Genomic DNA, 15,594 nt, shown 5'->3' with positions numbered 1-15,594 from the left:
ACCAATCACACCCAGACTAGGCAAGTACACATCAACCTGACCCTGAAAAACAATACACCACAGGGATGTGTACTGAACTCAATTCTTTACATTCATGATTGTGCCCTTGCCTATGCCACCAACTCCATCATCACATTTGCAAATGACACTGCAATGACAGATTAATTACAAATTACAATGAAACAGCACACAGAGAGAAGGCACAGAAACTGTCTGAATGGTGCAATAATTATAATCTCTCACTCAACATAAAAAAAAAGAAATGATTATCGACAAAAAGGTCCACTACTCATAAATGGTGAAGCAGTGGAAAAGGTCTCCAGTTTTAAGTTCTTGGGAGTGAACAACACAGAGGAGCTCTCTTGGACCACCAACACCCCCATGATGGTAGGGAAGGGCCTATACTATCTCAAGAGTTCAAAGGCAGCAAATCTGCCTCGAAAACATTTACCGACATGTCACTGAGAGCATATTAACCTACTGCATGATAGTACAATACACTAGCTGAAACAACATCGACCAAAAGGCATTTCAGCGAGTGATCAGGACTGCACAGAACTTCACTGGGACACAACTAGCAGACATGGAAACCATCTACAATTCACGCTGGCTACGGTGGGCTCGCAACATCTTGATGGACTCATCCCATTCCAGTAATCTCCAGTTCACCTCCTACAATCCGGCAGAAGATAGAGAAACACCTCTGCAGGGACGTCCCAGACTGAAAAATGGTGTTTTGCCCAGGGCTATTGTGCAACTGAACAATGACCCCCAACCTGCCTATAGTCCATAAGCACTATTGTCAATCACTAAGTGCAATACATGGGCCATGTGCAATTTTTCTTCTTTTGCCCATTACGCCACTGGCGTTTATGGCAGCAATGAAGGTCCTCCATCTCTGACGCCGTTCACGGCTTCCTTCATCATTTCAGTAGCTTCCTCTCATCTTACTGTGAGTCATGCAAGTCCCAGATGGAGATACAGGAATACCATCGCACTCAGAGGTAGAAGAATTCTTTGTTGCTGTTTCCATGACAATTTTGCTTGACTAGTCAGGGATGTTAGCCCTGAGCTGAGGGCATGCACAATATTTGGGTTTAAATGGGGCAGCTACCTTCCTTTGCTTTCAGAGATCTTTGTTTTTTTTTAAATGTCAGCTTTGACTCTTGAAGTTATTTTATCTTTAATCTTTTTTTTTGTATAACATGGACATGCACAACATTTGAATGGGACAGCCACTGTTTCTTTTAATTTTTAGAGTTGCTGGTTTTTAATTCAGTTGTAACTTAGATGTCATTCTAAATAACTCAGACATTATTTTAGATTTAGTCATTGTGATTTTAGTGATTGAATTGCCAGGAAACTGTTTTGCACAGAATGGATAGCACTGCAAGCTCGTTGTCCTCAACAATGACAATAAAGCTCTATCAATAACACAAGATTTTTGACAAATAATACCACACGTCTCTTCAATCTACCGTAATATGCCTCATTATAGTGTAGCAAAAGATTCAAATTATAGTAGATGGCTCACTCAGATAAAACTGTCTGCACAAATGGTCCAAATAGTTTGTTTATGTCAGATTTACCATTTCTTTTAAAGTGAGCTACTCTCAATTAAGCACTAATTTTGAAAATATTTAAGTGGAAAACACTGCTATTTGGCAGAACTAAAACCAAGCAAGGAAGAAAAAGAAAGAGTTCACAAGTGAGAAACCTTAGGGGGTGATTTTTGTAATAAACTTCTGCTTGAACACAAGTACAGTAAGTTGTGCAGCAAACTACTCAGTTAATCAGGTTGGTATTATTTGAACCTGATGCAGGGTTTTGATCTGAAAGATCGAATATCCCTCTGCATCCATAGGTGCTGCCCTGACGTGTTGAGCTCCTCCAGCAGATTGTCTTTTGAAGTTTTTGAATTGATTTTATTTCTTACATCCTTCACATACAGTACAAGGAGTAAAAATCTTTACATTATCTCTCCGTCTAAATGTGCAATGTGCAATCATAATAATTTATAATAAATAGAACAGTCCATGTAACATCGAAATACACTCAAATCAGCGTGAGTTCATCAGTCTGATGGCTTGGTGGAAGAAGCTGTCCTGCTGTGGTACAGTTTCCCGGATGGTAGCAGCTGGAATATATTGTGGTTGGGGTGACTTGGGTCCCCAATGATCCTTCGGGCCTTTTTTCCAAACCTGTCTTTGTAAACGTCCTGAATCATGGGAAGTTCACAACTACAGATGCGCTGGGCTGTCCGCACCACTCTCTGCAGAATCCTGTGATTAAGGGAGGTACAGTTCCCATACCAGGCAGTGATATAGTCAGTCAGGATGCTCTCAATTCTGCCCCTGTAGAAAGGTAATGTTTACGTTGACTGCAGACCAGAATAACAAAAGCCGGAATCTGAACTCAGAGTGAGTTTCTGGACTTTTTTTTAAGCAGGTGGAGTGTGCAGCATAGGGTGAGGGGGAGTGGTTAGATGGAAATATTGGTGAGGACAAAATAATGGTTGTGAGATTAGGAACCCTGATAGAAAGGATTTGAGGGAAAGAAGAATATCCCATAGGTCATGGAAAGATCAGGGATGGGGATGGGTGTGAATGGGTAAGATGTGGCGGAATGGGGTGGTGAGGTGCTGAAGACCATTAACAAAGAAAATATAGTTCAAAGTAAATTTTATTGTCAAAGTACATCTTTGTCACCATATATAACCCTGAGATTCATTTTCCTGCGGGCATGCTCAGCAAAACCAGAAAATAATAACTAAAACAAGATGAATGAAAGGTCAGCTAGAGTGCAGGACAACAAACTGTGCAAATGCAAATATAAATAAAGAGTAATAAATAACAAGAACATGAATTAACAAGATAAAGAGTCCTTCAAGTGAGATCATTGGTTGTGGGAACATTTCAATGGATGGGCAAGTATATTCATTCAGGTGTCTAGATGAGTGCTTGAACAAGGCCCAAAGTGATCTGATTTACCAAAATGCGGTTTGGGCAAGGAACAGTGGGGATCCCTTATCTTAGTGTAGCAGTGGTCCAATGTGTTGGGACCTCTGGTGCTACAAGTTATATGCTGGTGATAACTGGGCAGGGTTTTCTTCAAACAAGCCTGGTTGAAGTCTCCAAAGATAACATTCAGATGACATAATGCAGTGTCGTAAATGCTTGCTTATAATTGGCCGCTGTTAGTATATAAACTGCCGTCAAGATCATGGATGAGAACTGCATTTGATCATTAGGTGTTCCAAGTCAGGGGAACACGAGTTCGACAGAACCTTCACGTCAGAGCACCAACGAAAAGTGGCCATAAAAGACACGCTTCCTACTTTTGCCGTACACGAGTCCGCAGTTCATTCCATTCTGTTTCTGGTTTGACAGCTGCATTCGTCGTGTCCACAGATAACTAAGTTCCGATACAGCAAACAATTGAGATGTTTCTCATCTGTCTCTGCTAAAGCAGTCTTGCCCTCAGATACACAATTTTATTCTCCAGCAACCACACATTTGCCAGCAAGATGCTGGGTGAGGAGGCTTCATCCCTCTGCATTTGAGCCTGGCTTGGATTCCCCTTGTCCTGCAACACTTCTGACCATGTCGATGAGCCTTAAGGGTGCTGCGTCTGACTAGTCCAGGTTCTTCAGTTGATCGTGAGATCTGAAGATCATTGATGTGATTTAACAGTCCATTGTTAAGAGGAAATCTACATTCTGCAGATTGCAGTGAAAGTAACTCAAATGAAGTATATTTAAGAGAAACAGATAAATTGCTTGGTGAAAGAATTATTAGTAGCATGTTGAACCTAGTATCATTCTTATGCAAGTTGGTGTGGTATAACACTGTAAACACACTTCACTCATGAGCTGACTATTGATTACCATCTATTAGTTACTGGGTTTCTAATCTGGCTGTTATGTTTACAATAGAATAATCGAAAGAAAGAAGCCATATTATGCTAATTAAATGGGCAACCTGTTTCTTGAGGTCAAATACGTTGCCTGCCCTTTTGTTAGCATTTATTACAAATCGAAATGAAAACATTCATTGTCAGTTGGGTCACAGTTTCAGATTTTCTTTCTATTACCTTATGAGCTGACAGAAACCGTACTTTTCTTGCAAATTGAGATTCAACTCCTTTGCTTTTATCAAAACAAGTTGACCAATGATTGAACATTGAACAGTATAGCACAGGAACTATGGGCCGATGATATTTGTGCTAAACATGATGGCTATTGTTGTATCCCACCATTTCCTGCTTGTTCGAGTTTGCAGGACCGGATGGTGTCAGTACCAGGGTGCTCAGAGCCTGTGCCCTTCAGCTATGTGGAGTATTTTGCCATGTCTTCAACCTGAGCCTGAGGCTCCGGAGGGTTCCTGTACTGTGGAAGATGTCCTGCCTTGTCCCTGTGCTGAAGACGCCGTGCCCCAGCGGCCTCAATGACTACAGACCGGTGGCATTGACCTCCCACATCATGAAGACCCTGGAGAGACTTGTTCTGGAGCTGCTCCAGCCTATGGTCAGGCCACACTTAGATCCCCTCCAGTTCGCCTACCAGCCCCGACTAGGAGTTGAGGATGCCATCGTCTACCTGCTGAACCGTGTCTATGCCCACCTGGACAAGCCAGCGAGCACTGTGAGGGCCATGATTTTTGACTTCTCCAGTGCGTTCAACACCATCCGCCCTGCTCTGCTGGGGGAGAAGCTGACAGAGATGCAGGTGGATACTTTCCTGGTATCATGGATTCTTGATCACCTGACTGGCAGACCACAGTACGTGTGCTTGCAACATTGTGTGTCCGACAGAGTGATCAGCAGCACTGGGGCTCCACAGGGGACTGTCTTGTCTCCTTTTCTCTTCACCATTTACACCTCAGACTTCAACTACTGCACAGAGTCTTGTCATCTTCAGAAGTTTTCTGATGACTCTGCCATAGTTGGATGCATCAGCAAAGGGAGATGAGGCTGAGTACAGGGCTATGGTAGGAAACTTTGTCACATGGTGTGAGCAGAATTATCTGCAGCTTAATGTGAAAAAGCCTAAGGAGCTGGTGGTAGACCCAAGGAGAGCTAAGGTACCAGTGACCCCTGTTTCCATTCAGGGGGGTCAGTGTGGACATGGTGGAGGATTACAAATACCTGGGGATATGAATTGACAATAAATTGGACTGGTCAAAGAACACTGAGGCCGTCTACAAGAAGGGTCAGAGCCGTCTCTGTTTCCTGAGGAGACTGAGGTCCTTTAACATCTGCCGGATGATGCTGAGGATGTTCTACGAGTCTGTTGTGGCCAGTGCGATCATGTTTGCTGTTGTGTGCTGGGGCAGCAGGCTGAGGTGGCAGACAGCAACAGAATCAACAAACTCATTCGTAAGGCCAGTGATGTTGTGGGGATGGAACTGGACTCTCTGACGTTGGTGTCTGAAAAGAGGATGCTGCCCAAGTTGCATGCCATCTTGGACAATGTCTTCCATCCATACATAATGGACTGGTTGGGCACAGGAGTACATTCAGCCAGAGACACATTCCACCGAGATGCAACACAGAGCGTCATAGGAGGTCATTCCTGCCTGTGGCCATCAGACTTTACAACTCCTCCCTTGGTGGGTCAGACACCCTGAGCCAATATTGGACTTATTTCCTGGCATAATTTACATATTACTATTTAACTATTTATGGTTTTATTACTATTTAATTACTTATGGTGCAACTGTAACGAAAACCAATTTCCCCCAGGATCATTAAAGTATGACTATGAGTATGTCTATGACTAAATGCCTTTTTAATGTTGCATTTTCTAAATGATATGTATGAGGTATTTTTCCTTCTCATATGCATCTTCCAAAATCACATATCCATTCACTGGCAGACACTTTAGCTTTAGTTTTCTCAATGAATGGTGATAGCATGATCAACAATAAGAATGACTCACAAGACAGTCCTGCTGCCTCATCAGAAGACTGCAGCAATACAGGAATGTCTAGTTTGAATGTCTAGTACAAAGGCAAGTGCTGTTGGAAATCTAGTCAGATCAGTAGCTTCCTCTTCTCAACACTTAAATAATTTTTGAATGATTTCAAGGTTTTACACTAATGAATCTATTTGATACCAGTATTTTTATTTGGCTTTTGCCATTGATGTCCTTATATCCCTTTATTCAATAGTCAAGGTTTAACTTAAAATTTTAAAATTGATCTTTAATTTTCCATTTTGTATTTTGTACAACTCTAGAAAAGGCTCGGACTCAAGCTTATAAGTTTGCTGCTAAAAAAAATCAAAGCTGTTCTTAGAGCTCAAGAATGTAAACATCAATTGGAATGCAGAAGCGATAAAATTGCTTTGTCAAATACTCCACTCATTTAAGAAGAAGTAGACTATTCCAAAGACGGTTTGGGACTCAGTAACATAGACAAGGTCCCAGAATAAATTTCTGTTCTCTGCTGACTAACTCATTGCAGCTGAAGTAACAGTATGGAGCTGCAATTGGACTCTACACGACTAGATGAATGAAGGCCCACACACATAAAAGTCATCAAACTTAAAACACCCGCATAGCATAAGGAACCAGGGGATTCTGTCATGAACTTCTAAAGAACAAGATGAGAACTGAAGGAAATGTGGGAGGGGTTGACATGTACAGAATGAAGGTTAACTATCTATTTCTTCTCTGAACCCTTGTGGCTTGGCTGCCTACAAAACTCAATTCACAGAAAATGGCTATCTTGGCTCCATCAGGTCTGAATTTATCCCCAAAAGCCTCTGGAAATATTAATGTTCAGATCATAGCTAGAGTGAAACTCATTCATCAGCTCTTCGAAATGCTAATGAAGTCAGAACTTTTTCCATTAAGCAGGATCAGTTAAACATCAGAGAGAATAACATTTTTCTCACTGGCAAGGGACTGGTTAGATATGGGAGGGAGACTGAAAATCTGGTTGAATGGTGCCACAATAACAACCTCTCACTCAGCACCAGCAAAACCAAAGAGTTAATTATTGACTACAAGAGGAAGAAACTGGCGGTCCATGAGCCAGTCCTCATTCACAGGGATCAAAGGTGGAAAGGGTCAGTAACTTTAAATTCCTTATCATATCAGAGGATCTGTCCTGGGACCAGCACTTAATTACCATTACAAAGAAGGCATGCCTTCACCTCTATTCTCTTAGAAGTTTGTGCAGATTTGGCATGTCATCAAAAACTTTGACAAACTTTCATAGATGCACAGTAAAGAGCATTCTGACTAGATGCATCACGGCCTGGCCTGGAAATGCCCGGGAACGGAAAAGCTTACAAAAAATTGTGGATGCAGCCTGAACCATCACAGGAAAAGCCCTCCCCACCACAGAGCCCAGTTACAAGGAGCGCTGCCACAAGAAAGCAGCAACCATCATCAAGGAGGCCCACCATCCAGATGATGCTCTTTTCTTCCAGCTGCCATTTGTAACGAGGTACAGGAACTTTCGATCCAAATCACTACGTTCAGGAATAGCTATTGCTGTTCAACAACCAGGTTCCTGAATTAGCATGGATAACTTCAGTCACCTCAACAGTGAACTGATTTCACTGCCTATGGCCTCACTTTCAAGGACTCTACAACTCATATTATTATTATAGTACTTATTATTATTAATATTATTATTGTAGCCCTCTCAACGTGCTCATTTGCAAACTTGGCTCGATAGCTAACTCCGCTGACAGCCACAGGACTCAGCGATGAAAAGGCCACCTTTATAAACAATATACATCCAGGGTTGGTATAATTTGGGGTTCAACCAAACCAGAAAGATTAGATATTCCAATTAACAGAAACTCAATTTGAGCAAATGCTGTGTAAATACTGTGCATACACAATTATCGGTCAGCAAGTAAAAACAGATCGTACACTGAATAAAATTAAAAAGAAAGTATATTTGCCAATTTCAGCTTTATCAAACAATAGGAAAAAAATGACAAGAAAAGAAAAAGGCACATTAAAGTTAAACCAGTCCAACTGCACATAACCGTTGCAGCTCCTACTGGAATGTACAGGGGTGTATCTCTTATGCATGTGCTGGACCCACATTCTGCACAAAAACATCCACCACATTTTCAAACTCCCCTTGAAGACCACCTTGAGCAGACTGGCTCTCTCTCTCTCGCTCTCTCTGGAGTATTTCCCCTTCCTCATTGGAGCCACTCATCTGCATAAAACACTTCTTGCAATGGGGATACTCCTTCCAACGGCATTCTGTGGCATCTTCCCTTCTGTCCCACTCCACAGGTTCCACCAAAAGACCCCAAACCAAACTATTGTCCTTCAGAAAACCCTTCCCCACAGCTCTCTGGAACCTTCTCTCACATCCCACAACCTTGACTGGCTGACTCACATTCCTAAGTTGGACAACGTGTGTCCTTATCTTAGTCAAAGCTAAAAACACTTTCCAGCATGGTAAACAACAGGAATTCTGCAGATGCTGGAAATTCAAGCAACATACATCAAAGTTGCTGGTGAACGCAGCAGGCCAAGCAGCATCTATAGGAAGAGGCGCAGTCGACGTTTCAGGCCGAGACCCTTCGTCAGGACTAGCATGGTACACTGCTTTTAACAGAAAACTGCTAATATAAACCACCTCACAACATAGCAGCAGAGCATTACATTATTATTTGTATTTGCACAGTCTGTCTTATTTTGTACATTGATTGCTTGTCAGTCTTTGTGTGCAGTTTTTTGTTGATTCTATTGTATTTCTTTGTTCTACCGTGAATGCTTGCAAGAAAATGAATTTGAGGGTAGCATATGATGACATATGTACTTTGATGATAAGTTTACTTTGAACTTTGATAAACTCATTGACTTCTAACAAAGGCAGACTGGGTGGCAGATGGGGGTGGGGAGCTGGTTCTCAGTAGAGGAAATACCTCTGTTTTCAACAATTTTGGTACCACCACAGCTCTCACTGACTACATGCACCAAAGCAATTCCTTCTTTAAGAAAATTTGCAAGTTTACACTCATGTGCAGAATATTTCAAAGGTTTTCTCACTTAAGACAAAAAAAATACATAAAAATGCTTCCAAATCAGAGTGGGGATTCTAATTTGCTCTGCTGTCAAAATTGTGGAAATCTGTTATACCAAGAGTGGACCAGCTCATTATGATCCTGTTCTGTTCCTTCAAGCATTTCTTTCTCCTCCTAATTTATATTTCGAGACACTGACTTCAATAACCATTCATTTAAGGTTCCCCTAGATTAAATTATGATTTATTCTTACTCGGTCATTTAAGTATATTGCAAAAAATAACTTCACTTTGGAGCAAAAAAATACAAGCTGCTGGAAAAACTCAGCGAGTTTGAAACTCATCTGTGCAAACAAAGGCAAGGCCAAAGCTTCAGGTTGAGATCCTGCATCAGCACCCCATGTCTCCATTTTTTAAGTTCTGTTTTTTCTTACATTTCATCCTATCTCACCAATGCAGTTGTTCCAAACCACTATGGTCTGTAAAGCCTTCCAAAACCCAAACTTCAGAGGAAGGAAGATTAACTGTTCCTATTTTTAAATGACCAAATGTTGAGGGATTCAGTACCACATCATACATTGCATGTTGGAAGTTCAGTACATGATGCAATTGTACCTATTTCCAAGGATGGTGTATGCATGCAATGGCCGATCCAAACATCTCTAGAGATTTAACAAAGTGGCAACCAATCGGCACCGTTTTTCAAACTAGATTAGTGAACTGCATACACACCAGCAACAATGCCAACAATCTTAATATCAGCCAATGGTTGAAAATCACATAAGGAAAACCAAAATGAAATGTGTTTTTTTTAATTGTAATACCTGGTGACATTGATGTAATCTTTTCTATGCTCCAACAGAAAATCTTTCAATTTGCTAATGTTGGTGAGCTGAAAAACAAAAGAAAACAAAATGATTAGTGGATGAGAGCTGCAGTATTTTTGCTTCTAATTGTGAAAATTTGGAAAAGTGCCAACTGTAATTTTATGTAGTATGCTTCATGGCCATATTGTCCAATATAAAAATCTAGCTTCCCTTCAGAGTATATTGATATTTGCAGTGATTAGTCTACATGGCAACGCTAAAGGTTTCATCAATGTAGAACATTAGCGGGTCTTATCAACCAGCTTCAGCTGTAGGCAATAAAGACACCAACTGAATGTAGTAACAATGAACTGGAGATATCACGGATTCTGAGAAATAACATTACAGACCTAAAATGACATAACAAGGGTCATTCAACCCATGTCCCAATGTGATCCTTCTGATAGAGATAGAAGTAGTAATGGATGATATGCTGGATGTGGAGGCCAGCGGAGTGAAAAGTAAGGATCAAGGAAACTCTGTTCTGTCTGAGGAGGGGGGAGCAACAGTAAACATGTGGGAAATGCATGTGAGAGCTCCACTAACTATGGCAAAGGAGAACACATGCTTTCAGAAGGAATGGATATTTTGAATAGAGAAACTGAGAAAAAGGGAGAGATTGTGGAGAAGGTGTAGTTGAGATACTGTAGTTGAATGAGCCTGAGCTTACAGTTTTTAAAACTAGTGGCTAATTTGTCTCCTGAGATGCAAATAGAGTGGTCCAGTAAAGGAAGAGAAGTCTCAGAACAAGTCCAGGTAAATTAGGGAGCAGGATAGAAGTTGGCGGCAAAGGTTATAAAAGTTGGAGCCCTCACACACATTTCCTCCATTTCTCCTGTCTTCTCTCACCACTCCCACCTCTCCAGACAGCACAGGGACAGAGTTCATTTGGTCATCATCTTTTACCCCATGTTCCAGAACCAGAATCAGGCTTATTATCACTTGTATGTGTCGTGAAATTTGTTAACCCTTTCTCATTCTCACCAACCATCTGGGTTTTTTCACCCATCGTTCACTCTTTCCATCCCTCTCTTTTGTGTTGGGCACGTGGCCAAGTGGTTAAGGCGTTCATCTAGTTATCTCAAGGTCGTTAGTTCGAGTCTCAGCTGTGGCAGCGTGTTTGTGTCCTTGAGCAAGGCACTTAATCACATATTGCTCTAGTCTGTGCGAGGAGTGGCGCCCCACATAGACTTCCAATCTGCGCCTTGTAAGGCATGAAAATGCCCGACGCAGGCCTCTCATGGTCCGAGTCGACATTCCCCCTCCCCTTTCACTAAGACTCATTATCCTTCCTCACCTGGTTCTAACTCCCATCACCCACATACCTAACCACCTCACCAACTCGGTTGCTTTGCCTTTAATTCACCTTTCCCTATCCCCTCCCCAGCCTTGTTCCATCTGCCCATTATCACTCCCTTTTCTGTTTCTGCCCATCAAAATTAGATTAATACTACCGAGATGATGTGAAGTTTGTTGTTTTATGGCGACAGAACAGTGCGAAGACACTAAAAATCTGTAAATTAATTAATAATTAGTGAAAAGAACAATGAAAAATGAGGTAATGTTTACAGGTTGTTCAGAAATCTGATGGCGGAGGGGAAGCTGATCCTTAATCACTAAGTGTGAGTTTTCGGGCTCCTATACTTCCTCCCTGATGCCATTAGTAAGGAGAAGAGGGCATGTTGTGATGGCTAGGATCCTTAATGACACATCAATTACCCACTTCTCATTCAACACCCAACCCCACTTCTCCTTCACCTACCTCCACATGCTGCCTGACTTGCTGAGTTTTTCCATCAGTTTTATTTTGTTCGAAATTCTGGCATCCACTGTCTATTGTGTCTCCATTCAAAATTTTAGACCTGCATTCTAAATTTCTTAAGCAGAGGTTTGTTTCCATTTACTCTATCTGCTCTGCAAAATTTAGAAACGTTTAACCAAGTGAATATAATCTTGTTATGTAGCCTCTTCTTGTAAAGTAACTGTTATCCCTGATTAACTGGATATCATTCAGGTAAATCTATGCTACATGTCCTCTCAGGCCAATATTTTTATCCTTCAGTGTGGCTCTTGAATCTATTCATAGAACTTCAGATGTGGCTAATAAATATTTCATTTAGCTATACCATATATTTATACTTTAATTTTTAGTTATTTGGATACTAAAACTAGCACTCTGTTACCTCTTTGGTTATTTTCTGGACCTGTAGATGACATTCTAAAAGGGTCATGCAATGGATCTATGCTTCAGTTTTGGTTCCCAACATTTCTAGCTTCAAACCATTAAAGAGTTTTCCACTTTTTCCTTTCAGGTGCAAAATGGATGACCTTGCCTTTACCATCACTGAAATCGATTTTAATAGGACCATAAGGCATAGGCGCAGAAATAGGCCATGTGGCCCATCGTCTCACTTAGCCCCCTAAATAACAATGAAAAAGTGATTTCCCTCATTTATTTTCCCATTCAACCCGATTCTCCTACCTTCTCCCTGTAACCTTTGATATACTTACTATTTAAGTGCTTATTAATCTCTGCTTTAAATATACCTAATGATTTGGCCTCCACAGCCATCTGCAGCAATTAGTTCCACAGATTAACCAACCTTTGGCTAAATAAATTCCTCCTCACCTCTTTTCGAAAGGGACATCCTCGTAATCTGAGGCTGCGCACTCTGGTACTTAATGGCATTCAATGTCAGTAAGACGAAAAGAGCTGATTGTGGACTTCAAGGAGGGTAAGATGAAGGAATACATACCAATCCTCATTGAGGGATCAGAGTGGAGAGAGTGAGCAGTTTCAAGTTCCTGAGTGTCAAGATCTCTGAGGATCTAACCTGGTTCCAACATATTGATGTAGTTGTTAAGAAGGCAAGACAGCGATTATACTTCATTACGAGTCTGAAGAGATTTGGTATGTCAACAAATACACTCAAAAACTTCTATAGATGTACCATAGAGAGATCCTGACAAGCTGCATCACTGTCTGGTGGCGGGGGGGGGGGGGGGGTTGCTACTGCACAGGACTGAAAGAAGCTGCAGAGGGTTGTAAATTTAGTCAGCTCCATCTTGAGTATTAGCCTACAAAGCACCCAGGACATCTTCAAGGAGTGGTGTCTCAGAAAGGCAGCGTCCATTATTAAGGACCTCCAGTACCCAAGCCCTTTTCTCACTGTTACCATCAGGTAGGAGGTACAGAATCCTGAAGGCACACACTCAGCAATTCAGGAACAACTTCTTCTCCTCTGCCATCCGATTTCTAAATGGACGTTGAACCCTTGGACACTATCTCACTTTTAAAATATATAGTATTCCTGTTTTTTTGCATGATTTTTAATCTATTCAATATACATATACTGTAATTGATTGATTTATTTTTTATTATTATTTTATTTTGTGTTTTGTTCTTCTATATTATGTATTGCATTGAACTGCTGCTGCAAGTTAACAAATTTCACGACACATGCTGGTGATAATAAACCTGATTCTGATTCTGATCCTAGACTTTCTCATGAGTGGAAACATCCCTACATGTCCACTCTCTCTAGCCCTTTCAATATTTGGTAGGTTTCAATGAGATCCCCCCCCCAACCCCAATTCTTCTAGTGAGAAGAGCCCAGAACTATCAAGTAGTCTTCTTACATTAATCCTTTCACTCTTGGGATCATTCTCATAAACCACCTCTGCACTCTAACTGCCAGCACTTCCTTTCTTATGCTGCTCACAATACTCCAAATGTGGTCTGGCTAATGCCTTATAAACCTCAGCATTACGTCCTGGCTGTTATATTCTAGTCCTCTTGAAATCCATTTGCCATCTTACTACTGACTCAACCCGCAAGTTAACCTTTAGGGAATTCTGCACTAAGATTCCCAATTCCCTTTGCATCTCTGATTTCCAAATTCACTCGCCTTTCAGGAAATAGTTTACACGTTTATTCCTTCTACCAAAGTGTATGACAATACACTTCCCTGCACTATATTCCATTTTCCACTTCTTTGCCCATTCTTCTGATTTGTCCAAGTCCTCCTACAAACACCCTACTTCCTCAACTCTACCTCCCCCCCACCTATCTTTGTATCATTCCAAACTTAGCCACAAAACCATCAGTTATGTCATCCACATTATTAGCATACAACATGTTAAGTCACAGACCCAACACTAGTCATGGACACCCAACCAGAAAAGGCCCCCTTGATATCCACTTTTTGCCTTCAGCAAGTCAGCCAATACTCTGTCAATATCCTTCCAGTTATACCATGGGCTCCTATCTTGGTTAACAGTCTCACATATGGCACCTTGTCAAGGCCTTCTGAAAATCCAAGTACAAAACAGTCACTGATTCTGCTTTGTCTATCCTGCCTCTATTTCCTCAAGGAATTGAATGTATTTTTCATGGTGCTGCCACTTATTAAGAACTATGTAAATTGCCACTTCTATTCTAAGACAGAATGAAAATAAAATAGGTCATTTCACTGCAATCAAGTCTAGTAACCACGTGGCGTTGTGACTGATATTAAAATTAAGCAAGACAATTTATTTGCAACTTCCCCCCTTCCCTGCATTGCTAGCAAAAAAGTCATGCTTACATTGGGAGAAGATCCTTGTCTCCTGATGAAGGATCTCAGCCCAAAATGCCATCTGTTTACTCCTCTCCATAGATGCTGTCTGACTTTGAGTTTCTCTGGCATTTTGTGCATGTTGCTCAAGATTTTCAGCATCTGCAGAATCTCCGGTGTATCAGATAACTATGCTTTGCTCTTTAAGTGAACTATTTAGTCATAGTCATAATCATACTTTATTGATCCCGGGGGAAATTGGTTTTCATTACAGTTGCACCATAATAAATTGTAATAAAACCATAAATAGTTAAATAGTAATATGTAAATTATGCCAGTAAATTAGGAAATAACTTCAGGACCAGCCTATTAGTCAGCAGAGAACAGAAATTTATTCTGGGACCTTGTCTATGTTACTGAGTCCCAAACCGTCTTTGGAATAGTCTACTTCTTCTTAAATGAGTGGAGTATTTGACAAAGCAATTTTATCGCTTCTGCATTCCAATTGATGTTTACATTCTTGAGCTCTAAGAACAGCTTTGATTTTTTTTAGCAGCAAACTTATAAGCTTGAGTCCGAGCCTTTTCTAGAGTTGTACAAAATACAAAATGGAAAATTAAAGATCAATTTTAAAATTTTAAGTTAAACCTTGACTATTGAATAAAGGGATATAAGGACATCAATGGCAAAAGCCAAATAAAAATACTGGTATCAAATAGATTCATTAGTGTAAAACCTTGAAATCATTCAAAAATTATTTAAGTGTTGAGAAGAGGAAGCTACTGATCTGACTAGATTTCCAACAGCACTTGCCTTTGTACTAGACATTCAAACTAGACATTCCTGTATTGCTGCAGTCTTCTGATGAGGCAGCAGGACTGTCTTGTGAGTCATTCTTATTGTTGATCATGCTATCACCATTCATTGAGAAAACTAAAGCTAAAGTGTCTGCCAGTGAATGGATATGTGATTTTGGAAGATGCATATGAGAAGGAAAAATACCTCATACATATCATTTAGAAAATGCAACATTAAAAAGGCATTTAGTCATAGACATACTCATAGTCATACTTTAATGATCCTGGGGGAAATTGGTTTTCGTTACAGTTGCACCATAAGTAATTAAATAGTAATAAAACCATAAATAGTTAAATAGTAATATGTAAATTA

At 40.7% G+C, this 15,594-nt stretch overlaps 1 protein-coding gene across 1 annotated transcript in view; it reads right to left on the bottom strand.

The window, feature by feature from the left end:
• stx18 (syntaxin 18) overlaps positions 1 to 15,594 on the bottom strand; it is a 225,430-nt gene that overhangs the window by 119,384 nt on the left and 90,452 nt on the right. The window contains exon 2 of the mRNA XM_063045081.1: positions 9,827 to 9,894. Coding sequence (XP_062901151.1) covers positions 9,827 to 9,894 — 68 coding nt within the window. The remainder of the gene's footprint in view (positions 1 to 9,826; positions 9,895 to 15,594) is intronic.

This window comes from Mobula hypostoma, chromosome 4 (genome assembly GCF_963921235.1).
Source record: "Mobula hypostoma chromosome 4, sMobHyp1.1, whole genome shotgun sequence".
Lineage (NCBI taxonomy): Eukaryota > Metazoa > Chordata > Chondrichthyes > Myliobatiformes > Myliobatidae > Mobula > Mobula hypostoma.
Note: the sequence above shows the minus strand (reverse complement) of the source record. Positions and strands in the feature narration are given on the sequence as shown.